The sequence below is a fragment of the Heterodontus francisci genome, chromosome 2 (genome assembly GCF_036365525.1).
Source record: "Heterodontus francisci isolate sHetFra1 chromosome 2, sHetFra1.hap1, whole genome shotgun sequence".
Lineage (NCBI taxonomy): Eukaryota > Metazoa > Chordata > Chondrichthyes > Heterodontiformes > Heterodontidae > Heterodontus > Heterodontus francisci.
In genome coordinates this window covers 78744031-78767575 of record NC_090372.1, presented here as the reverse complement: position 1 = coordinate 78767575, position 23545 = coordinate 78744031, and the positions used below count along the sequence as shown (strand labels likewise).

Below are 23545 nucleotides of genomic sequence, written 5' to 3'. Positions count from 1 at the left end.
TGACAGACAGAGAGAGCGTGACAGAGAGAGAGCGACAGCGACTGCGACAGAGTGAGAGCGCGCGCCTGCGCGCGAGAGCGACAGAGAGAGCGCGCGAGAGCGACAGACAGAGGGAGGGCGCGACAGACAGAGGGAAGGCACGACAGACAGAGGGAAGGCGCGACAGACAGAGAGAAGGCGCGACAGACAGAGGGAAGGCGCGACAGACAGAGGGAAGGCGCGACAGACAGAGAGAGAGCACGCGAGAGAGAGAGCGAGAGAGAACACAACAGAGCGAGAGAGAACACAAGAGAGAGAGCGCGAGAGAGAGCGACAGAGAGCGCGTGAGAGCAACAGAGAGAGCGAGAGCCCGACAGACGGAGCGAGACAGACAGAGAGAGCGACAGACAGAGAGAGCGACAGACAGAGAGAGCGACAGACAGAGAGAGCGACAGACAGAGAGAGCGACAGACCGCGACAGAGAGAGAGAGAGAGCGATAGACACAGAGAGAGAGAGCGATAGACAGAGAGAGAGAGAGAGCGATAGACAGAGAGAGAGCGAGACAGAGAGAGAGAGAGCGCGAGACAGAGAGAGAGAGAGCGCGAGACAGAGAGAGAGAGAGCGCGAGACAGAGAGAGAGAGAGCGCGAGACAGAGAGAGAGAGAGAGCCCGACAGACAGAGAGAGAGAGTGCGACAGACAGAGAGAGAGAGTGCGACAGACAGAGAGAGAGAGTGCGACAGACAGAGTGAGAAAGAGTGCGACAGACAGAGAGAGAAAGAGTGCGACAGACAGAGAGAGAAAGAGTGCGACAGAGAGAGAGAGAGCGCGAGAGAGAGAGAGAGAGAGAGCGCGAGAGAGAGAGCGCGAGAGAGAGCGCGAGAGGGAGCGCGAGAGAGAGCGCGAGGGAGAGCGCGAGGGAGAGAACGCGAGGGAGAGAACGCGAGGGAGAGAGACACAGAGAGAGAGCGCGACAGACAGAGAGAGACAGCGACAGAGAGAGACAGAGCGACAGAGACAGAGAGACAGAGAGCGCGACAGACAGAGAGAGGGAGCGCGACCGACAGAGAGAGAGAGAGTGCGACAGAGAGAGAGAGAGAGAGAGAGAGTGCGACAGAGAGAGAGAGAGGGAGAGAGAGAGAGAGCGACAGAGAGAGAGAGCAACAGAGAGAGAGAGAGAGTGCGACAGAGAGAGAGAGAGCGACAGAGAGAGAGAGAGCGACAGACAGAGAGTGCGCAACAGGGAGAGAGAGACAGCGCGACAGAGGGAGAGAGAGAGACAGAGGCAGAGAGAGAGAGAGAGACAGAGGCAGAGAGAGAGAGACAGCGCGACAGAGAGAGAGAGAGAGACAGAGGCAGAGAGAGAGCGACAGCGACAGACAGAGAGAGAGAGAGCGCGGCAGAGGGAGCGCGCGCGAGAGCGACAGACAGAGCGCGCGTGAGAGCAACAGAGAGAGCGAGAGCCCGACAGACGGAGCGAGAGCCCGACAGACGGAGCGAGAGCCCGACAGACAGAGAGCGCGACAGACAGAGAGCGCGACAGACAGAGAGCGCGACAGACAGAGAGCGCGACAGACAGAGAGCGCGACAGACAGAGAGCGCGACAGACAGAGAGCGCGATAGACAGAGAGAGAGCGCGAGAGAGAGAGAGAGAGCGCGAGGGAGAGAGAGAGAGCGCGAGGGAGAGACAGAGAGACAGAGAGAGAGAGTGCGACAGACAGAGAGAGACAGCGACAGAGAGAGACAGAGCGACAGAGACAGAGAGACAGAGACAGAGAGACAGAGACAGAGAGACAGAGACAGAGAGCGCGACAGACAGAGAGAGAGAGCACGACAGACAGAGAGAGGGAGTGCGACAGAGAGAGGGAGTGTGACAGACAGAGAGAGAGAGAGAGCGACAGAGAGACAGAAAGAGAGAGAGAGCGACAGAGAGAGAGAGAGAGCGACAGAGAGAGAGAGAGCGACAGAGAGAGAGAGAGCGACAGAGAGAGAGACAGCGCGACAGAGAGACAGCGCGAGAGAGAGAGAGAGAGAGAGAGAGAGCGCGGCAGAGAGAAAGAGCGCGCGCGAGAGCGACAGAGCGCGCGTGAGAGCAACAGAGAGAGCGAGAGCCCGACAGACAGAGAGCGCGTCAGACAGAGAGCGCGACAGACAGAGAGCGCGACAGACAGAGAGCGCGACAGACAGAGAGCGCGACAGACAGAGAGCGCGACAGACAGAGAGCGCGACAGACAGAGAGCGCGACAGACAGAGAGCGCGACAGACAGAGAGCGCGACAGACAGAGAGCGCGACAGACAGAGAGCGCGACAGACAGAGAGCGCGACAGACAGAGAGCGCGACAGACAGAGAGCGCGACAGACAGAGAGCGCGACAGAGAGAGAGAAAGAGAGAGCGATAGACAGAGAGAGAGAAAGAGAGAGCGATAGACAGAGAGAGAGAGCGTGACAGACAGAGAGAGAGAGCGAGACAGACAGAGAGAGAGAGAGAGACAGAGAGAGAGAGAGTGTGCGACAGACAGAGAGAGAGAGTGAGAGAGAGTGCGACAGACAGAGACAGAGAGTGAGAGAGAGAGCGAGAGAGAGCGTGACAGACAGAGAGATAGCGACAGCGACCACGACAGAGTGAGAGCGCGCGCATGCGCGCGAGAGCGACAGAGAGAGCGCGCGAAAGCGACAGACAGAGGGAGGGCGCGACAGACAGAGGGAGGGCGCGACAGACAGAGGGAGGGCGCGACAGACAGAGGGAGGGCGCGACAGACAGAGGGAGGGCGCGACAGACAGAGGGAGGGCGCGAGAGAGAGAGAGAGCGAGAGAGAACACAAGAGAGAGAGCGCGAGAGAACACGAGAGAGGGAGTGCGAGAGAACACGAGAGAGAGAGCGCGCGAGAGAGCGACAGACATAGAGCACGTGAGAGCAACAGAGAGAGCGAGAGAGCGAGAGCCCGACAGACGGAGCGAGACAGACAGAGAGAGCGACAGACAGGGAGAGCGACAGACAGGGAGAGCGACAGACAGGGAGAGCGACAGACAGGGAGAGCGACAGAGAGAGAGAGAGAGAGAGAGAGCGATAGACAGAGAGAGAGAGAGAGAGAGACAGAGAGAGAGAGAGTGCGACAGACAGAGAGAGAGAGAGTGCGACAGACAGAGAGAGAGAAAGAGTGCGATAGACAGAGAGAGAGAGAGAGAGACAGAGAGAGAGAGAGAGCGATAGACAGAGAGAGAGAGAGAGAGCGAGACAGAGAGAGAGAGAGTGCGACAGAGAGAGAGAAAGAGAGAGCGATAGACAGAGAGAGAGTGAGAGAGTGAGAGCGCAAGAGAGAGAGCGCAAGAGAGAGAGCGCAAGAGAGAGAGCGCAAGAGAGAGAGCGCAAGAGAGAGAGCGCAAGAGAGAGAGCGCAAGAGAGAGAGCGCAAGAGAGAGAGAGAGAGCGCAAGAGAGAGAGCGCGCGAGAGAGAGAGCGCGCGAGAGAGAGAGCGCGCGAGAGAGAGAGCGCGAGAGAGAGAGCGCGAGAGAGAGAGCGCGAGAGAGAGCGCGAGAGAGAGAGCGCGAGAGAGAGAGAGACAGAGAGAGAGAGACAGAGAGAGAGAGACAGAGAGAGAGAGCGCGACAGACAGAGAGAGAGCGCGACAGACAGAGAGAGACAGCGACAGAGAGAGACAGAGCGACAGAGACAGAGAGAGACAGAGACAGAGAGCGCGACAGACAGAGAGAGGGAGCGCGACCGACAAAGAGAGAGAGAGTGCGACAGACAGAGAGAGAGAGAGAGTGCGACAGACAGAGAGAGAGAGAGAGTGCGACAGACAGAGAGAGAGAGAGAGAGAGTGCGACAGAGAGAGAGAAAGAGAGAGCGATAGACACAGAGAGAGAGAGAGAGTGAGAGAGGGCACGACAGACAGAGAGAGGGAGTGTGACAGAGAGAGGGAGTGTGACACACAGAGAGAGAGAGCGACAGCGACAGACAGAGAGAGAGAGAGAGAGAGAGCGCGACAGACAGAGAGAGTGAGAGAGACAGCGCGACAGAGAGAGGGAGTGCGAAAAAGGGAGAGAGGGAGAGCGACAGAGGGAGAGAGAGTGAGCGACAGAGGGAGAGAGAGAGTGCGACAGCAACAGAGAGAGAGATTGCGACAGCAACAGAGAGAGAGAGCGCGCGACAGATAGAGAGAGAGAGAGTGCGACAGACAGAGAGAGAGAGTGCGACAGACAGAGAGAGAGAGTGCGACAGACAGAGAGCGACGACGACAGACAGAGAGAGCGACAGTGACAGACAGAGAGAGAACGACAGAGAGCGCGCACGAGAGCGACAGACACAGAAAGAGAGAGGGAGCGAGCGACAGACAGAGAGAGAGCGAGAGAGTGACAGAGGGAGAGAGAGAGAGAGCGACAGAGGGCGAGAGAGTGATAGTGAGAGAGAGAGAGATAGCGAGAGAGCGACAGAGAGAGAGAGAGAGCGCGAGAGAGAGAGAGAGCGCGAGAGAGAGAGAGCGCGAGAGAGAGAGAGCGCGAGAGAGAGAGAGCGCGAGAGAGAGAGGAGCGCGAGAGAGAGAGAGAGTGCGAGAGAGAGAGCGCGAGAGAGAGAGAGCGCGAGAGAGAGAGAGAGCGCGAGAGAGAGAGCGTGAGAGAGAGAGGCGCGCGCGAGCGCGAGAGAGAGAGCGCGAGCGAGACAGAGTGAGTTTGGAAGCGGGACCGTGACAGGCAGAGAGAGCGAGCGAGAGAGCGACAGAAAGAGAGAGAAAGAGCGACAGAAAGAGAGAGAGAGATGGAGAAAGAGCGACAGACAGAGAGAGAGAGCGAGAGACAGACAGGCAAAGCAAGAGACAGAGCGCGAGAGAGAGAGAGCACGCGAGAGAGAGCAGACGAGAGTGAGAGAGAGTGAGAGAGAGAGCGAGCACGAGAGCTCGTGCGAGAGGGAGAGAGAGTGAGAGCGCGGCAGACGGAGCGAGAGCGCGGCAGACGGAGCGAGCGAGATAGAGAGCAAGAGACAGAGAGAGAGAGTGCGCGAGAGCGCGAGCGACAGAGCGCGAGAGCGCGACAGACGGAGCGAGAGCGCGACAGACGGAGCGAGCGAAAGAGAGAGCAAGAGACAGAGAGAGGAAGAGGGAGAGCGACAGAGAGAGGGGAGGTGGGGAACGAAAGAGAGAGGGAGAGAGACAGCGACAGAGAGAGGGGGAGAGCGACTGCGACAGAGGGAGAGAGAGAGAGCGACAGAGGGAGAGAGAGAGAGCGACAGAGGGAGAGAGAGAGAGCGACAGAGGGAGAGAAAGCGACAGAGGGAGAGAGTGAGCGACAGAGGGAGAGAGTGCGACAGCAACAGAGAGGGAGAGAGTGCGACAGCAACAGAGAGAGAGAGCGCGCGACAGAGAGAGAGAGAGTGCGACAGAGAGAGAGAGAGAGAGAGTGCGACAGACAGAGAGAGAGAGAGAGAGAGTGCGACAGACAGAGAGCGACAACGACAGACAGAGAGAGCGACAGTGACAGACAGAGAGAGAGAGTGACAGACAGAGAGAGAGAGAGCGAATGCAACAGACAGAGAGAGAGAGAGCGAGTGCGACAGACAGAGATAGAGAGTGAGAGAGAGAGCGCGACAGACAGAGAGAGAGAGTGCGACAGGCAGAGAGCGACAACGACAGACAGAGAGCGACAATGACAGAGAGCGCGACAGTGACAGACAGAGAGCGCGACAGTGACAGACAGAGAGCGCGACAGTGACAGACAGAGCGGGAGAGTGACAGACAGAGCGAGAGAGTGACAGACAGAGCGAGAGAGAGAGAGAGAGCGAACACAACAGACACAGAGAGAGAGAGAGAGAGCGAGTGTGACAGACAGAGAGAGAGAGTGAAAGAGAGAGCGCGACAGACAGAGAGAGAGAGTGAGAGAGAGAGAGATAGCGAGAGAGTGACAGAGAGAGAGCGAGCGACAGAGAGAGCGCGAGAGAGAGAGAGCGCGAGAGAGAGAGAGCGCGAGAGAGAGAGAGCGCGAGAGAGAGCGAGAGAGAGAGAGAGCGAGAGAGAGAGCGTGAGAGAGAGAGCGCGAGAGAGAGAGAGCGCGAGAGAGAGAGAGCGCGAGAGAGAGAGAGCGCGAGAGAGAGAGAGCGCGAGAGAGAGAGCGCGAGAGAGAGCGCGAGAGAGAGCACGAGAGAGAGCACGAGAGAGAGCACGAGAGAGAGCACGAGAGAGAGCACGAGAGAGAGCACGAGAGAGAGCTCGAGAGAGAGAGTGCGAGAGAGAGAGTGCGAGAGACAGACAGAGAGAGAGAGAGAGCGAACGCAACAGACACAGCGAGAGAGAGAGAGCGAGTGCGACAGACAGAGAGTGAAAGAGAGAGCGCGACAGACAGAGAGAGAGAGAGAGAGAGCGCAACAGACAGAGAGAGAGCGACAGAGAGCGCGCACGAGAGCGACAGACACAGAAAGAGAGAGGGAGCGAGCGACAGACAGAGAGAGAGCGAGAGAGAGAGAGCGACAGAGGGCGAGAGAGTGATAGTGTGAGAGAGAGAGAGAGATAGCGAGAGAGCGAGAGAGAGAGAGAGCGACAGAGAGAGCGACAGAGCGCGAGAGAGAGAGAGAGCGCGAGAGAGAGAGCGCGAGAGAGAGAGCGCGAGAGAGAGAGCGCGAGAGAGAGAGCGCGAGAGAGAGAGCGCGAGAGAGGGAGCGCGAGAGAGGGAGCGCGAGAGAGGGAGCGCGAGAGAGGGAGCGCGAGAGAGAGAGCGCGACAGACAGAGAGAGAGAGTGCGACAGGCAGAGAGCGACAACGACAGACAGAGAGCGACAATGACAGAGAGCGCGACAGTGACAGACAGAGAGCGCGACAGTGACAGACAGAGAGCGCGACAGTGACAGACAGAGAGCGCGACAGTGACAGACAGAGCGAGAGAGTGACAGACAGAGCGAGAGAGTGACAGACAGAGCGAGAGAGTGACAGACAGAGCGAGAGAGTGACAGACAGAGCGAGAGAGAGAGAGAGAGCGAACGCAACAGACACAGAGAGAGAGAGAGTGCGACAGACAGAGAGCGACAACGACAGACAGAGAGCGCGACAGTGACAGACAGAGCAAGAGAGTGACAGACACAGAGAGAGAGACACAGAGAGAGCGAACGCAACAGACACAGAGAGAGAGAGAGAGAGCGAGTGTGACAGACAGAGAGAGAGAGTGAAAGAGAGAGCGCGACAGACAGAGAGAGAGAGTGAGAGAGAGAGAGATAGCGAGAGAGTGACAGAGAGAGAGCGAGCGACAGAGAGAGCGCGAGAGAGAGAGAGCGCGAGAGAGAGAGAGCGCGAGAGAGAGAGAGCGCGAGAGAGAGAGAGCGCGAGAGAGAGAGAGCGAGAGAGAGAGAGAGCGAGAGAGAGAGAGAGCGAGAGAGAGAGCGTGAGAGAGAGAGCGCGAGAGAGAGAGAGCGCGAGAGAGAGAGAGCGCGAGAGAGAGAGAGCGCGAGAGAGAGAGAGCGCGAGAGAGAGAGAGCGCGAGAGAGAGAGAGCGCGAGAGAGAGAGCGCGAGAGAGAGAGCGCGAGAGAGAGCACGAGAGAGAGCACGAGAGAGAGCACGAGAGAGAGCTCGAGAGAGAGAGTGCGAGAGACAGAGAGAGAGAGACAGAGAGAGAGAGAGCGAACGCAACAGACACAGCGAGAGAGAGAGAGCGAGTGCGACAGACAGAGAGTGAAAGAGAGAGCGCGACAGACAGAGAGAGAGAGAGAGAGAGCGCAACAGACAGAGAGAGAGCGACAGAGAGCGCGCACGAGAGCGACAGACACAGAGAGAGGGAGCGAGCGACAGACAGAGAGAGAGCGAGAGAGAGAGAGCGACAGAGGGCGAGAGAGTGATAGTGTGAGAGAGAGAGAGAGATAGCGAGAGAGCGAGAGAGAGAGAGAGCGACAGAGAGAGCGACAGAGAGAGAGAGCGACAGAGCGCGAGAGAGAGAGAGAGCGCGAGAGAGAGAGCGCGAGAGAGAGAGCGCGAGAGAGAGAGCGCGAGAGAGGGAGCGCGAGAGAGGGAGCGCGAGAGAGGGAGCGCGAGAGAGGGAGCGCGAGAGAGGGAGCGCGAGAGAGGGAGCACGTGCGACAGACGGAGCGAGAGCGCGACAGACGGAGCGAGCGAAAGAGAGAGCGAGAGACAGAGAGAGGAAGAGGGAGAGCGACAGAGAGAGGGAGAGAGAGAGCGAAAGAGAGAGGGAGAGAGACAGCGACAGAGAGAGGGGGAGAGAGCGACAGCGACAGAGAGAGGGGGGGAGAGCGACAGACAAAGAAAGACAACGAGAGACAGACAGACAGAGCGAGAGAGAGAGCGCGCACAAGAGCGAGAGGGAGAGAGAGCGAGAGAGCGACAGACGGAGCGAGAGCACGACAGGCGGAGTGAGCGAGAGAGGGAGCGAGAGACAGACAGAGGGAGAGAGAGGGCGACAGAGAGAGAGGGCGACAGCGACAGACAGAGAGGGAGAGAGAGCGTGACAGAGAGGGGGAGAGAGCAACAGAGAGAGAGAGCGACAGAGAGAGAGAGAGAGAGAGAGAGCGACAGACAGACAGAGAGAGAGAGTGCGACAGAGAGAGTGAGAGAGAGCGAAAGCAACAGAGAGTGCGCAACAGGGAGAGAGCGCGCGACAGAGAGAGAGAGACAGAGAGAGAGAGAGCGACAGACAGAGAGAGCGCGGCAGAGAGAGAGCGCGCGCGAGAGCGACAGACAGAGCGCGCGTGAGAGCAACAGAGAGAGTGAGAGAGCGAGAGCCTGACAGACGGAGCGAGAGCGCGACAGACAGAGCGCGCGACAGACAGAGCGCGCGACAGACAGAGCGCGCGACAGACAGAGCGCGCGACAGACAGAGCGCGCGACAGACAGAGCGCGCGACAGACAGAGCGCGCGACAGACAGAGCGCGCGACAGACAGAGCGCGCGACAGACAGAGCGCGCGACAGACAGAGCGCGCGACAGACAGAGCGCGCGACAGAGAGTGCGCGCGACAGAGAGTGCGCGCGACAGAGAGTGCGCGCGACAGAGAGTGCGCGCGACAGACAGAGCGCGCGACAGACAGAGCGCGCGACAGACAGAGCGCGCGACAGACAGAGCGCGCGACAGACAGAGCGCGCGACAGAGAGTGCGCGCGACAGACAGAGAGAGAAAGAGAGAGTGATAGACAGAGAGAGAGAGCGTGACAGAGAGAGAGAGAGAGAGCGAGACAGAGAGAGAGAGAGAGAGATAGAGTGCGACAGACAGAGAGAGAGTGCGACAGACAGAGAGTGCGACAGACAGAGAGAGAGTGCGTGAGAGAGAGAGCGTGACAGACAGAGAGAGAGAGTGAGAGAGAGAACGTGACAGACAGAGAGAGAGCGACAGAGAGCGCGCACGAGAGCGACAGACACAGAAAGAGAGAGGGAGCGAGCGACAGACAGAGAGAGAGCGAGAGAGAGAGAGAGAGAGTGACAGAGGGAGAGAGAGAGAGAGCGACAGAGGGCGAGAGAGTGATAGTGAGGGCGAGAGAGTGATAGTGAGAGAGAGAGAGATAGCGAGAGAGCGACAGAGAGAGAGAGCGACAGAGAGAGAGAGCGACAGAGAGAGCGACAGAGAGAGAGAGCGACAGAGAGAGCGCGCTAGAGAGCGTGAGCGAGAGCGCGACAGACGGAGCGAGAGCGCGACAGACGGAGCGAGAGCGCGACAGACGGAGCGAGAGCGCGACAGACGGAGCGAGAGCGCGACAGACGGAGCGAGAGCGCGACAGACGGAGCGAGAGCGCGACAGACGGAGCGAGAGCGCGACAGACGGAGCGAGAGCGCGACAGACGGAGCGAGAGCGCGACAGACGGAGCGAGCGAAAGAGAGAGCGAGAGACAGAGAGAGGAAGAGAGAGGGCGACAGAGAGAGAGGGCGACAGCGACAGACAGAGAGGGAGAGAGAGCGTGACAGAGAGGGGGAGAGAGCAACAGAGAGAGAGAGCGACAGACAGAGGGAGAGAGAGCGACAGAGAGAGAGAGAGAGAGAGAGAGCGACAGACAGACAGAGTTAGAGAGTGCGACAGAGAGAGTGAGAGAGAGCAAAAGCGACGGAGAGTGCGCAACAGGGAGAGAGCGCACGACAGAGAGAGAGAGAGAGAGAGAGACAGAGACAGAGAGAGAGAGAGCGACAGCGACAGACAGAGAGAGCGCGGCAGAGAGAGAGCGCGCGCGAGAGCGACAGACAGAGCGCGCGTGAGAGCAAGAGAGAGTGAGAGAGCGAGAGCGCAACAGAGAGAGCGCGCGACAGAGAGAGCGCGCGACAGAGAGTGCGCGCGACAGAGAGTGCGCGCGACAGAGAGTGCGCGCGACAGAGAGTGCGCGCGACAGAGAGAGCGCACGACAGAGAGAGCGCGCGACAGAGAGAGCGCGCGACAGAGAGTGCGCGCGACAGAGAGTGCGCGCGACAGAGAGTGCGCGCGACAGAGAGAGCGCGCGACAGAGAGTGCGCGCGACAGAGAGTGCGCGCGACAGAGAGTGCGCGCGACAGAGAGAGCGCGCGACAGACAGAGCGCGCGACAGACAGAGAAAGAGAGAGTGATAGACAGAGAGAGAGAGCGTGACAGAGAGAGAGAGAGAGCGAGACAGAGAGAGAGAGAGAGAGATAGCGCGCGACAGAGAGAGCGCGCGACAGAGAGTGCGCGCGACAGAGAGAGCGCGCGACAGAGAGAGCGCGCGACAGAGAGTGCGCGCGACAGAGAGTGCGCGCGACAGAGAGTGCGCGCGACAGAGAGTGCGCGCGACAGAGAGTGCGCGCGACAGAGAGTGCGCGCGACAGAGAGTGCGCGCGACAGACAGAGCGCGCGACAGACAGAGCGCGCGACAGACAGAGAAAGAGAGAGTGATAGACAGAGAGAGAGAGCGTGACAGAGAGAGAGAGAGAGCGAGACAGAGAGAGAGAGAGAGAGATAGAGTGCGACAGAGAGAGAGTGCGACAGACAGAGAGAGAGTGCGAGAGCGCGACAGACAGAGAGAGAGTGCGAGAGCGCGACAGAGAGAGAGAGAGCGTGAGAGAGAGAGCGTGACAGAGAGAGAGAGAGAGTGAGAGAGAGAACGTGACAGACAGAGAGAGAGAGAGCGACAACGACCGCGACAGAGAGAGAGAGCGCGCGCGCGAGAGAGCGACAGAGAGAGCACGCGAGAGCGACAGAGAGAGCGAACGAGAGCGACAGAGAGAGGGCGGGCGCGACAGAGAGAGGGCGGGCGCGACAGAGAGAGGGCGGGCGCGACAGACAGAGGGCGGGCGCGAAAGACAGAGGGCGGGCGCGAAAGACAGAGGGCGGGCGCGAAAGACAGAGGGCGGGCGCGAAAGACAGAGGGAGGGCGCGAAAGACAGAGGGAGGGCGCGACAGACAGAGGGAGGGCGCGACAGACAGAGGGAGGGCGCGACAGACAGAGGGAGGGCGCGACAGACAGAGGGAAGGCGCGACAGACAGAGGGAAGGCGCGACAGACAGAGGGAAGGCGCGACAGACAGAGGGAAGGCGCGACAGACAGAGGGAAGGCGCGACAGAGAGAGAGAGCGCGACAGAGTGAGAGAGCGCGACAGAGAGAGAGAGCGCGACAGAGAGAGAGAGCGCGACAGAGCGAGAGAGAGAGCGCGACAGAGTGAGAGAGAGAGCGTGACAGAGTGAGAGAGAGAGCGCGACAGAGTGAGAGAGAGAGCGCGACAGACAGAGAGAGAGAGCGACCGCGACCCCGACAGAGAGAGAGAGAGAGTGCACGCGAGAACGACCGAGAGAGTGCGCGAGAGCGACAGAGAGAGTGCGCGAGAGCAACAGAGAAAGCAAGCGAGAGCGACAGAGCGAGAGCAAGCGAGAGCAACAGACAGAGGGAGGGCGTGACAGACAGAGAGAGAGAGCAACCGCGACAGAGAGAGACAGCGAGCGAGAGCGACAGAGTGAGAGCGAGCGAGAGCGACAGAGTGAGAGCGAGCGAAGGCGCGACAGAGGGAGGGCGCGACAGACACAGAGAGAGCGCCAGACACAGAGAGCGAGCGCCAGACAGAGAGAGCGAGCGCCAGACACAGAGAGCGAGCGCCAGACACAGAGAGCGAGCGCCAGACACAGAGAGCGAGATAGTGCGACAGAGAGAGAGAGAGAGAGCGCGCCAGACAGAGAGAGAGAGCGCGCCAGACAGAGAGAGAGAGAGAGAGCGACAGACAGAGAGAGAGAGAGCGCGACAGAGAGAGAGAGAGAGAGCGCGACAGAGAGAGAGAGAGAGAGAGCAAGACAGAGAGAGAGAGAGAGCGACAGACAGAGAGAGAGAGAGCGACAGACAGAGAGAGAGAGAGCGACAGACAGAGAGAGAGCGAGCGACAGACAAAGAGAGCAACAGAGCGAGGGAGAGCGACAGACAGAGAGAGGGAGAGAGAGAGCGACAGAGAGAGAGAGAGCGCGACAGACAGAGAGAGAGCGACAGACAGAGAGAGAGCGACAGACAGAGAGAGAGCGACAGACAGAGAGAGAGCGACAGACAGAGAGAGAGAGAGCGCGACAGAGGGAGAGAGAGCGACAGAGAGAGAGCGCAACAGAGGGAGAGAGAGCGACAGACAGAGAGAGAGCGACAGACAGAGAGAGAGAACTACAGACAGAGAGAATGACAGACAGAGAGAGAGACAGCGAGCGAAAGAGAGAGAGAGAGAGAGCGACAGACAAAGAGAGCGAGTGACAGACAGAGAGAACGAGTGAGAGAGTGACAGACAGAGAGAGAGAGAGCGACAGAGAGAGAGAGAGAGCGACAGAGAGAGAGAGAGAGAGAGAGAGAGAGAGCGACAGAGAGAGAGAGCAAACTAGGTGCTCATCTTAAGCTGCTGGCAAAGTCAATATTTTAAATTCTTTTTAAAAATGTTGTTTTAAATAAAAAAAAACAAGTTCAGATCTCCAGTCAGTGGATTAAAGAAAATTATCACTCAACAAAGCACATTGGCGTATCAGCAGTGATGTATCACCATCCATACAAACTGCTGGAAAACAACTATTTGCACAGGATTGATTGTGACTACCACTGAGAGGCTTATGAAGGTTGCAAACAACATGGTGAATAGAAGACCAAAGAGCAGCTAACACTATTTGCTTTACCATCAACAAGAGAACTGTAAAATTGCTTGAGGAGTGGGGAGGTGGGACAGAAGAAATAAATTAGGAAATATCGCAGTTTTGTTCTCCCTGGTTTCACATTTGGGATTTTAAAGCTGTCAGTGAACAGCAAACATGTTGTGCAGAATTTTCTCTTCAGCGTGATCATGAAGTTTCATTCCACCAACATTGTAAAAGCAGATCCAGAACTGTAGACAACACCAACTATAGGAACAAGGAAGCACTGAGAGGCACTAAAAATCCTAACATTCGGGACTGAGTATTCAAGAAAAATGCAATTCCCTTTAGTGGGACAGTAACCAATGCAATAAGATAGGTTGCATGAAAGGTTGTGTCCTAAATTGGTTCAATGGTTCATTGGCTACTCTCATTCAGTAATTTTATGGCGCAGTCACCAGACAGGGCTACAAGGTACCTGCGGAAGCACAGAGACTCATCTTAAAAGATGGTTTGGTTTGGTGGCTCCAGAAGTAGTGGCGCAGGACAGCAATGGTTATGTGGAGTGCCGTTTGTTATTTTTGTCTGATCAGGCTGAGCACTCAGCGATGTAGTTTTCACCATTGCAGGTCTGTACATGACTTCCCCATCCATCATACAGCTAGATACGTCAGCACCATTAGTCTCTTACCAGTGCTTTAGAACAATACCCGAGTTCCACAAGACTGGAGTCAGGATATTAAAGAACCCCTTCAACAGGCAGTACTTCTGGAACATAAACACAGCTTAAGGCAAGTGCAATCCATACTTCTACTCCTTTCAAAAGTACACAATCTCACAAATTTGTTCAGAATTGTATTGCTGCCTTCTGAGCATTAAAAAAAGGACATACTCTAACAAAATGTTGGCCTTTTGTGCATTTTCAATATTGGTATTTTCTGATTTTGTTTCAGTATTAATAGTCCTTACAATGCCAACACTCCCTGCAAACTGTGGCTTGGTAAGTAACCAATTCCGAATAAGTTACAAAAATAAAAACAGAAAATGCTGGAAATACTCAGCAGGTCTGGCAGCATCTGTGGAGAGGGAAACAGAGGGGGAAATATTCTGCTCTCCCCCACGGCGGGTTTGGAGACAGGAAGACCATAAAATCAGGTGAGATGGTGGCAGGATGGGGGGGGGGGGGGGGTTCCTTTCTGTTTTTATATCAGATTTCCAGCATCCGCAGTATTTTGCTTTTATTTCTGATTAAGTTACAGGTAGGTCAAATAGGTCACAAAACCAGTTTGCATCAGACCTTTCCTCCTGCAAATAGAAAAAATTCTTCGACAGGATCTCTTCTCAGTATCTAGAAGTACTGTTAAGGTAAGGGGGTAGTTTAATGTAATCACAATTTTTTTTTTATTTTAACCATTTAGTGACCTTGCTCAATCCATTAAGAAGTTTCCTTTTATCTGTCACATTTTTTCATTAACGTAAGTGAAGGGGAGGGTGTTCTATGAGGAAAAGCAACAGCAGAGTTATTATAACAGCAGACCACTAAAGGGGGGAAGCAGTGAGGCACTCAAATCCACCTTGGTTTAATGTGGGGTTGACTACAAAGCACCAGCAATAGACAATCCAGCCCAGAAAGGAGGAAAATCTGAGGTAGGACATGTTGTGAAAAATTCAAAGATCTGAGGGAAAGAGCATAGATCAGTTACAGATCAAGTCAGTAGCTTCATGCTGACTGGATGGATTGGAAAAACCAAAAGTTTTTCCAAGTAGTGGCAATATATGGAGGAAAGAGGGAATGAGGTAAATACATGTTGCAATAAGGCAATACGTGGAGATGTGGGAAGTTTTTTCTTTCACCCAGAGGGTGGTGGGGGTCTGGAACTCACTGCCTGAAAGGGTGGCAGAGGCAGAAAACCTAATTTCATTGAATAAATGCTTGGATGTGCATTTGAAGTGCCGTAACCTGCAGGGCTACAGACCAAATGCTGGAAAGTGGGATTAGGCTGCGTGGCAATTTTTATCTGGCTGGCGCAGACACGATGGGTCAAATGGCCTCTTTCTGTGCCATAAACGTTCTACGATTCTATGATTCTACATGTTGATAACAGCAGGGAAACAAAGGAGTATGAAAAATGTTTGGACAGCTAGTTCCTTGCCAGACGCAAGAGTGTAAATGCACCTCATGTTGCAGTGCTGAGCATCAACAACAGAAAAGTCCCAAATTTGATCCTTGGCCTCTGAAGTCAAGTGACTTCAGCCAGGGAGTAGAACGGGTGTTGCATTTGACCTTAGCACCCCAGGTTAAGAAAATAAATTAATCTAGAGTTCCTCATCTTGATTGTTATCCACCAACATCTGCTGGAAGTGAACATATAGATGCAACTGGGCAATGGTTCAGCTCAGATCTTGTCTGGTGCACAATTGTCCCCGCCCCCACATGCGCAATCACAGTCTGGACTGAGAAATGTGGGATGGCCACTTGACTGAGGTACCAGAGACTCACCATTCACAGAACTCAGGTTATCACCTTCAGATAACAACAACTTATATTTATATAGTGTTACAGACAGGTGGAAAGGGGTGCAGGTGGTTCCCACTGTTCACCTCCCAACTGACTGCAATCGTGTTTTGTTAAAAATGGTGAGTTAGTCCCTGAGTGTTTTTTAGGGTCAAATAAACATACCAATAATGTGTTTTTTAAAACTTACCAGAAAACCTATTTATTTTTACACAAATCCCGAAATAGTTGCAACCTCATACACACACACACACACACACACACACACACACACACACACACACACACACACACACACACACACACACACACACACACACACACACACACACACACACACACACACGCAAATAGATAGAGAGAAAATGGTAGGTTGTTTAAAGTCCAAAGTGAGGTAAGTATTCATGGTTTACGGTGAACCTGTAGAATCTTCTCAGGATGGCAGTCTCCTTTCAAGGTGCAGGTCTGGGTGTTTGTAGTCTTAAACTTGTTGAGGTGTTGTAGAGTTCTAGTGGTTACAACATGGCACAAAGCTGCTGGTGTGAATTTTATTTCCTTTGCAGATGGAGAGTCTTAGTCACTTTGTGATGTCACTGCTGTAGTGGCTGTTTAGTTATTGGTCAGCAGGGTTCTTCTTGCTTGCTGGATTTCTTGCACAGCCTCTGGCTGGACTGCTTTCTGAAGGTGTTGGCTTGATCTCCCCTCTTTCTCCAAAGGGCTACTTTTTTAAGTTTAAAAATCCATCACATTAGAGTTGCTGTTAGGAGACACATGGCTCTCTCACCTGGTGTGACCACACAATCAGCCAGTGTATGATAACTATGGCTATTGATTGATGTCTGAATGGGGATCATTCTGGTAACACTGTGCTACTTTATACCTGTTCATCTTGGTTTGGGCTGTCAGTTAGTCTGTCTCAAGAATCCTTTGTTAGTTCATTCATGTCGATAAGAGTCATGAATATGCAACAGTGCTCCTTTCAATTTCAAAGGGGCTCTCCGCAGTGCTAATTCAGATGAGGTTAATAGTTCCATCTTTGAAGACAGGTTTGTTGATTTCCAGTATAGGAAGGGTCTCGTGACCGCTACTCCATTTTGACTGTGGTAGAAGTGTCCATGTTCTTGTGGTTTTGTTTAAAAGTTGACTATTTTCATTCATAATTCTTCCATTTCATTGTTTATTTCATCACAGCTCCTTCTGTGTATGACAACAGCATCTTTAAAACAGTAAAATATCTCAAGGCGCTTCTCAGGAGCGTTATCAAACAAAATTTGATGCCGAACCACATAAGGAAATATCAGCGCAGGTGAACAAAAAACTTGGTCAAAGAAGTAGTTTGATTTTAATTGTTCATGGGACGTGTGCATTGCTGGCAAGGCCAGTATTTATTGCCCATCCCTAGTTGCTCTTGGGAAGGCGGTGGTGAGCCACACAGTTAGGGGAGGGAGTTCCAGGATTTTGACCCAGCAACAGTGAACGAACGGCAATATATTTCCAAGTCAGGATGCATAGTTTGCTTTGTTTAGATTAAAGACCCTAATTTTGGATTTAACTAAGTCACTTTCAAACTCTTTCACTTTCAATATAAAATTCTATCATCTTACGGTCACTTTTCCCTAGTGGCCCCCTTACTACAAGGTCACACTCCATGTACTCAGCCTCCACAGTATTGCTGCAAATTTGGTTTGTCCAGTATATATGAGGATTAAAGTCTCCCATGATGGCAGGGTTAATTAGTAATATCATAGTAAAAGATCCTCTGGGAAATAGTGATCATAATACAATTGAATTCCATGTTAAGTTTGGTAAAAGTGACATACTCCAATCACAAACAAGAATCTTAAACTTAAGCAAAGCCAATTACATAGGTATGAGGAGACAGCTGGCTGAGGTTGGTTGGTTAAGTAGACTAAAAGGTTTGGCAGTAAATAAACAGTGGGAAACATTGAAAGAAACAATTCAAAATATTCAGCAAAAATACATTCCATTGAAAAATAAAAACTCAGCAGGAAAAATCTATCTGTGGCTTACTCAGGAAGTTAAGGATAGTATTAGATTAAAAGAAGAGGCTTATAATGTCGTAAAGAATAGTAGCAAGTCTGAGGATTTTAGAAACTAGCAAAGGGCCACCAAAACATTGATCAAAAAGGGAAAAAATAGAATACAAGAGTAACATGGCCAGGAATATAAAAACAGATTTCAAGAGCTTTTACAAGTATATACAAAAGAATGGAGTAGCTAAAGTAAACACTGAACTCTTAGAAGTAGAGACAGAAGAAATTATTATGGGGAATGAGGAAATGGCAGAGACATGGAACAAATATTTTGTGTCCTTCTTCACAATAGAAGATACAAGTTGCATACCAGAAATAGAGGGTAACCTAGAGGCTAAAAAGAGTGAGGGAATTAAGGTAATTAATATCAGTAGAGAAAAAGTCTTAAGAGAAACTTAAGGGACTAAAATCTGACAAATCCTGAGGACCTGGTGGCCTATATCCTAGGGTGCTAAAAGAGACAGCTACAGAGATAGTGGATGCGCTGGCTATGATTTTCCAAAATTCCCTGGATTCTGGAACAGTCCCAGAAAATGTAACAAATGTAATTCATGAAAGGAGGGAGAGAGAACAGGGAACTACAGGCCAGTTAGCCTGACATCAGTCGTCAGGGAAAGTGCTGGAATCTATTATTAAGGAAGTTTTAACAATGTATTTAGAAAATCATACTATTATCAGACAAAGTCAACATGGTTTTACGAAAGGAAAATCGTGTTTGACAAATTTATTAGAAGTTTCGAGGATGTAACAAGTAGGGTAGATATAGGGGAACCAGTAGATGTAGTATACCTGGATTTCCAAAGGTATTTGACAAGGTGACACACAAAAGGTTAAGAGGCAAGATAAGGGCTCATGGAGTTGGGGGTAATATATTAGCATGGATAAAGGATTGGTTAATGGACAGGAAGCAAAGTGTAGGCATAAATGGGGCATTTTCAAGTTGGCAGCTTGTGACTAGTGGAGGGCCGCAAGGATCAGTGCTGGCATCTCAGTTATTTACAATCTATATTAATGACTTAGATGAAAAGACAGAGAGTAATGTATCTAAGTTTGCTGATAAGATAAAGGTAGGTGGAAGTGTAAGCTGTGAGGAGGAAACAGAGAGGCTACAAAGGGATATAGACAGTGAGTGGGCAACAAGGTGGCAGATGGAAAAAATGTGTGTAAGTGTGAGGTTATTCACTTCGGTCATAAGAATAGAAAAGCAGAATATTTTTTAAAAAGGCGTGAAACTTGTAAGTGTTGATATTCAGAAAAATTGGGTCTGCTCATACAAGGAACACAGAAAGTTTAACATGCAGTTACAGCAGGCAATTAGGAAGCCAAATGGCATGTTGACCTTCATTGCAAGGGCAGTGGAGTACAAGAATAAACAGGTCTTGTTACAACTGCACAGGGCTTTGGTGAGACCACATCTGGATTATTATGTGCAGTTTTGATCTCCATTTTTAAGGAAGAATATACTTGCATTGGAGGCAGTACAACAAAGGTTCACTAGATTGGTCCCTGGGATGAGACTAAATCAGTATTTTGTCTCAGTTTTCACAGTGGAGGACACGCATACCATCCCAATAGTAACAGGTAATGCAGAGGTTATAGAAAGGGAGGAACGTAGAACGATCATCATCACTAGGGAAAAAGTACTGAGCAAACTATTGGGATTGAAGGCAGACAAGTCCCCAGGGCCTGATGGCCTACATCCTAGGGTCTTAAAGGAAGTGGCAGCAGAGATAGTGGATCCATTGGTTATAATATTCCAAAATTCCCTGGATGCGGGGAAGGTTCCAGTGGATCGGAAAAATGCTAATATAATGCCCTGATTCAAAAAGGGAGGGAGGCAGAAAGTAGGAAACTACAGACCAGTTAGTTTAACATCTGTCGTTAGGAAATTTTTAGAATCCATTATTAAGGAAGTAATAACAGGACATTTAGAAAGTCAAAACGCAATCCATCAGAGTCAGCATGGTTTTATGAAGGGTAAATGGTGTTTGACTAATTTGCTAGTGTTCTTCAAAGATGTAACAAGTAAAGTGGATAATGGGGATCCTGTAGATGTAGTATATCTGGACTTCCAGAAGGCATTTGATAACGTGCCTCACAAAAGGTTAATACACAAGGTAAGATCATATGGGATTAGGGGCAATTTATTAGCTTGGATAGAGGATTGGCTAACTTACAGAAAATTTGCAGATGACACTAAAATAAGTGGGATAGTAAGTTGCAATAAAGAAATAAGAAATTTACAAATGAATATGGATAGGGTAGATGAATGGGCCAAAATTTGGCAGATGGAGTTTAAGGTGGATAAGTGTGAGGTTATCCATTTTGGTCAGAAGAATAAAAAGGCAAATTATTATCTAAATGGAGAGAAACTTCAGAGTACTTCAGTGCAGAGGGATCTGGGTGGCCTCGTGCATGAATCGCAGGAAACTAGTTTGCAGGTTCAGCAGGTAATAAAGGAAGACAAATGGAATTTTGGCATTTATTGCTGAAGGAACAGAGTATAAAAGTAGGGAAGTGTTGTTGCAACTGTACAAGGCATTAGTGAGACCGCACTTGGAGTATTGCTTACAGTTTTGGTCCCCTTATTTGAGGAGGGATGTAGTTGCATTGGAGGCAGTTCAGAGGAGGTTCACTAGATTGATTCCAGAGATGAGGGGTTTGTCTTATGAAGAGAGATTGAGCAGTTTAGGCCTTTACTCTCTAGAGTTTAGAGGAATGAGAGGAGATCTAATTGAGGTATATAAGACAATTAAGGGGATTGACGAAGTAGATGTAGAGAGGATGTTTCCTCTTGTGGGGCAATCTAGGACAAGAGGTCATAGTTTTAGGATAAGGGGTAGCAGATTTAAAACAGAGATGAGGAGAAATTACTTCTCTCAAAGTGTCATGGGCCTGTGGAATTCACTATCCCAGAGTACAGTGGATGCCAACACATTGAGTAAAGTTAAGGAGGAGATAGACAGATATTTAATTAGCAATGGATAGAAGGGTTATGAAGAACGGGCAGGAAAGTGGAGTTGAGGCCGAGATGAGATCAGCCATCATCGTAATGAATGGCGGAGGAGGCTCGAGGGGCTGAATTGCCTACTCCTGCTCCTAGTTCTTATGTTCTAAAAACCTGACATACTCCATCTGTTGAGTTAGATACCTTTTTATCATTTTCACAGAATCACAGAATTGTTACAGTGCAGAAGGAGGCCATTCAGCCCATCATGTCTGCACCAGTTGTCTGAAAGATCAATTCACTCAGTTCCATTCCGCCTTCTCCCTGTAACTCTGCACATTCTTCCTTCTCAATAACAGTCTAATTCTATTTTGAATGCTTCAACTGAACCTGCCACCACCACACTCTTAGACAGCGCATTCCAGACCTTAACCACTCGCTGTGTGAAAACGTTTTTCCGCATGACACATTTGCTTCTCTTACCAATTACTTGTAATCTGTGCCCTCTCGTTTATTTTTTATTTATTTATTTAGAGATACAGCACTGAAACAGGCCCTTCGGCCCACCGAGTGCTGACCATCAACCACCCATTTATACTAATCCTACACTAATCCCATATTCCTACCACATCCCCACCTATCCCTATATTCCCCTACCACCTACTTATACTAGGGGCAATTTATAATGGCCAATTTACCTACCAACCTGCAAGTCTTTGGCTGTGGGAGGAAACCGGAGCACCCGGCGAAAACCCACGCAGTCACAGGGAGAATTTGCAAACTACGCACAGGCAGTACCCAGAATTGAACCCGGGTCACTGGAGCTGCGAGGCTACAGTGCTAACCACTTCGTTCTCGATGCTTTCACGAGAGGGTACTGTTTCTCGCTATCTACTCTGTCCAGCCAGCCTCATGATTTTGGATACTTCTATCAAATCACCTCTCAGCCTTCTCTTCTCCAAGGAAAACAGTCCCAAATACTCCAATCTATCTTCATAACTGAAGTACCTCATCCCTGGAACCATTCTCGTTAATCTTTCCTGCATCTTCTCTAATGTCTTCATATCTTTCCTACAGTGCGGTGCCCAGAACTGGACGCGATACTCTAGCTGAGGCCAAACTAGTGTCTTATACATGTTCAACATAACTTCCTTGCTCTTGTACTCTATATCCCTATTAATAAAGCCCAGAATACTGTATGCTTCATTAACTGCTCTCTCAACTTGTCCTGCCACCTAATGAAGGGGTAAGTCTATATTAATATCAATTCATCAAACTTCATGAGGGCTTCATGAGGACTTGAAAAAGATTTCGGGAAAAAAACTTTGCAAAGGTCTGTTCCAGTGATTTCAATAGTATAGTCAATAGGACGACCGCTATTTTTGAATTTATCTTTAAATTAACTTGCTTCTAAGAAACAAAGAATGTTTTATTGTGAATTTTCATTAATGCCATGTGTAATCCAGGAACTCGAGGCTGGATTTTACAGGCCTGCCCAAGGCAGGGTAGGAGGCGGGGGAGAGCACGGCGTATCGCGACGGGTGGCGGGTGCGCGGTGCCCAGCGATCTTCCCAGGGGCAGCATAGGCCGATGACAGCCTTCCTGCCTAGAGGCCCATTAAGGCCCTTAAGTGGCCTATTAATGGCCAATTAGGGGCCTCCTCCTGCCACCATTGGGATCATACCAGCGACGGGCAAGGGGGAGGGGTGGGGAAAGGAGGAGTGTCTCCACCCATGGAGGACCCCCACTGGGAATCAATCAATTAACACCCCCGCCAGGACCACCCTCTCCCTGGGCCGAAGACTACCTGCCCACTCCCCCTTGCCTGGGCCTTCCGGAGTGGTCCCAGCGACCCCACCTCTTGTCAAGGATTCCATCGCTGAGCCTGGGTCAGAGGCCTCTGCAGTACCAGCAGTGACCACCGCTGCAGGTGGCGCTGCCAGTACTGCTGCGCTGCTGGCCCTCTGAATGGGTGGCAGCTCATGGAGGTGGGATCCCCGTCTTTAAAGGGACGAGGATCCTGCCTCCCGAAACTTACATTTAAAAACACCAGAGGATCATTCCGGGAGGGGTGGCTACGAAAATGCAGAGGCCGGGTTCACTCTGCCTTTATGGTCCAGCATCGGGAGCCCGCCTCCTAAACAAAATCCAGCCCTGTGTGTTTTATGAACATCATGTCTACATTAAAAAGTTTATTTCAGCGTGGAACTTGGGTTAGCTTCATCATCAGTCTACCATTCCCCAGAAATAGAAACAATCTATTTTTTAAAAAAGATAAATACATAAATCCTGGCCATCTGAATGTCAAATTCAGCATCACCATCAACTCAGTTTGAATGCCTTCCTTCACAATTGAAATACAAACACAAACAGCTGTTAGCTTACATTGTCTATTGTGTGGAAATGTAAACTGCACTATTCATAAAGCTCCCATTGTTGACTTAGGCTTTCTTTTATAATAGTTTTGGTGTTACTGCACATGTATTTCAAATACACATTTTCTTACACCGGAGCCAACAACTTCGTGCCAGTCACTTGTTTCTGCCCTTCGGTGGCGTGACTATCACTTCAGTTGACATGCCTGATGCTTTCAGTGACATCTAGGCTATAAATAACTTCTCACTGTCCTTCAATGTTAATTTCAGGTGTCACGCAATTACTTTCTTTGTCCCTCAGTGACCCACTAGTCATTTCTGGTTGCTTTTGGAAGACCTCACTAAGCATTCAATTGTGCAATTTCGCAAGTTTTGACTGTCACTTAAGAGCTAAAATGGCATTTATTTAAACAAAGCACACACTTTTCCACTTGATCCTCACTATCTGACCCAACCTCCACTGAATGAATGAAAATATACCTATAAAAAAAATTAGCTTCACTCAGTCCACATTTGTAGCAACTATATTGCAACTTAACTAATTTATTTCATTTCAAAACAATTGTTCAAGATTTCCATTTTCACTAAATTTTAACATTTCACAATTAGTTTACTGGAAATTTCTATATTTTAATAACTTCAAATCATTTTGTTATTTTGTAACTTCCTATTC

At 51.1% G+C, this 23545-nt stretch overlaps 2 protein-coding genes across 6 annotated transcripts in view; one reads left to right on the top strand and one right to left on the bottom strand.

Moving 5' to 3' along the window:
- Nucleotides 1–23545, bottom strand: part of plekha8 (pleckstrin homology domain containing, family A (phosphoinositide binding specific) member 8) — a 127508-nt gene that overhangs the window by 78856 nt on the left and 25107 nt on the right. The window lies entirely within an intron of this gene.
- LOC137351812 (octapeptide-repeat protein T2-like) lies at nt 1176–23057 on the top strand (the record flags this gene model as incomplete). Its single annotated transcript, XM_068016673.1, has 5 exons — nt 1176–1391; nt 1822–1977; nt 3175–3222; nt 21964–22045; nt 22960–23057. Coding segments are annotated over 5 exons (600 nt in total), but the record flags the coding sequence as incomplete, so codon positions are not given.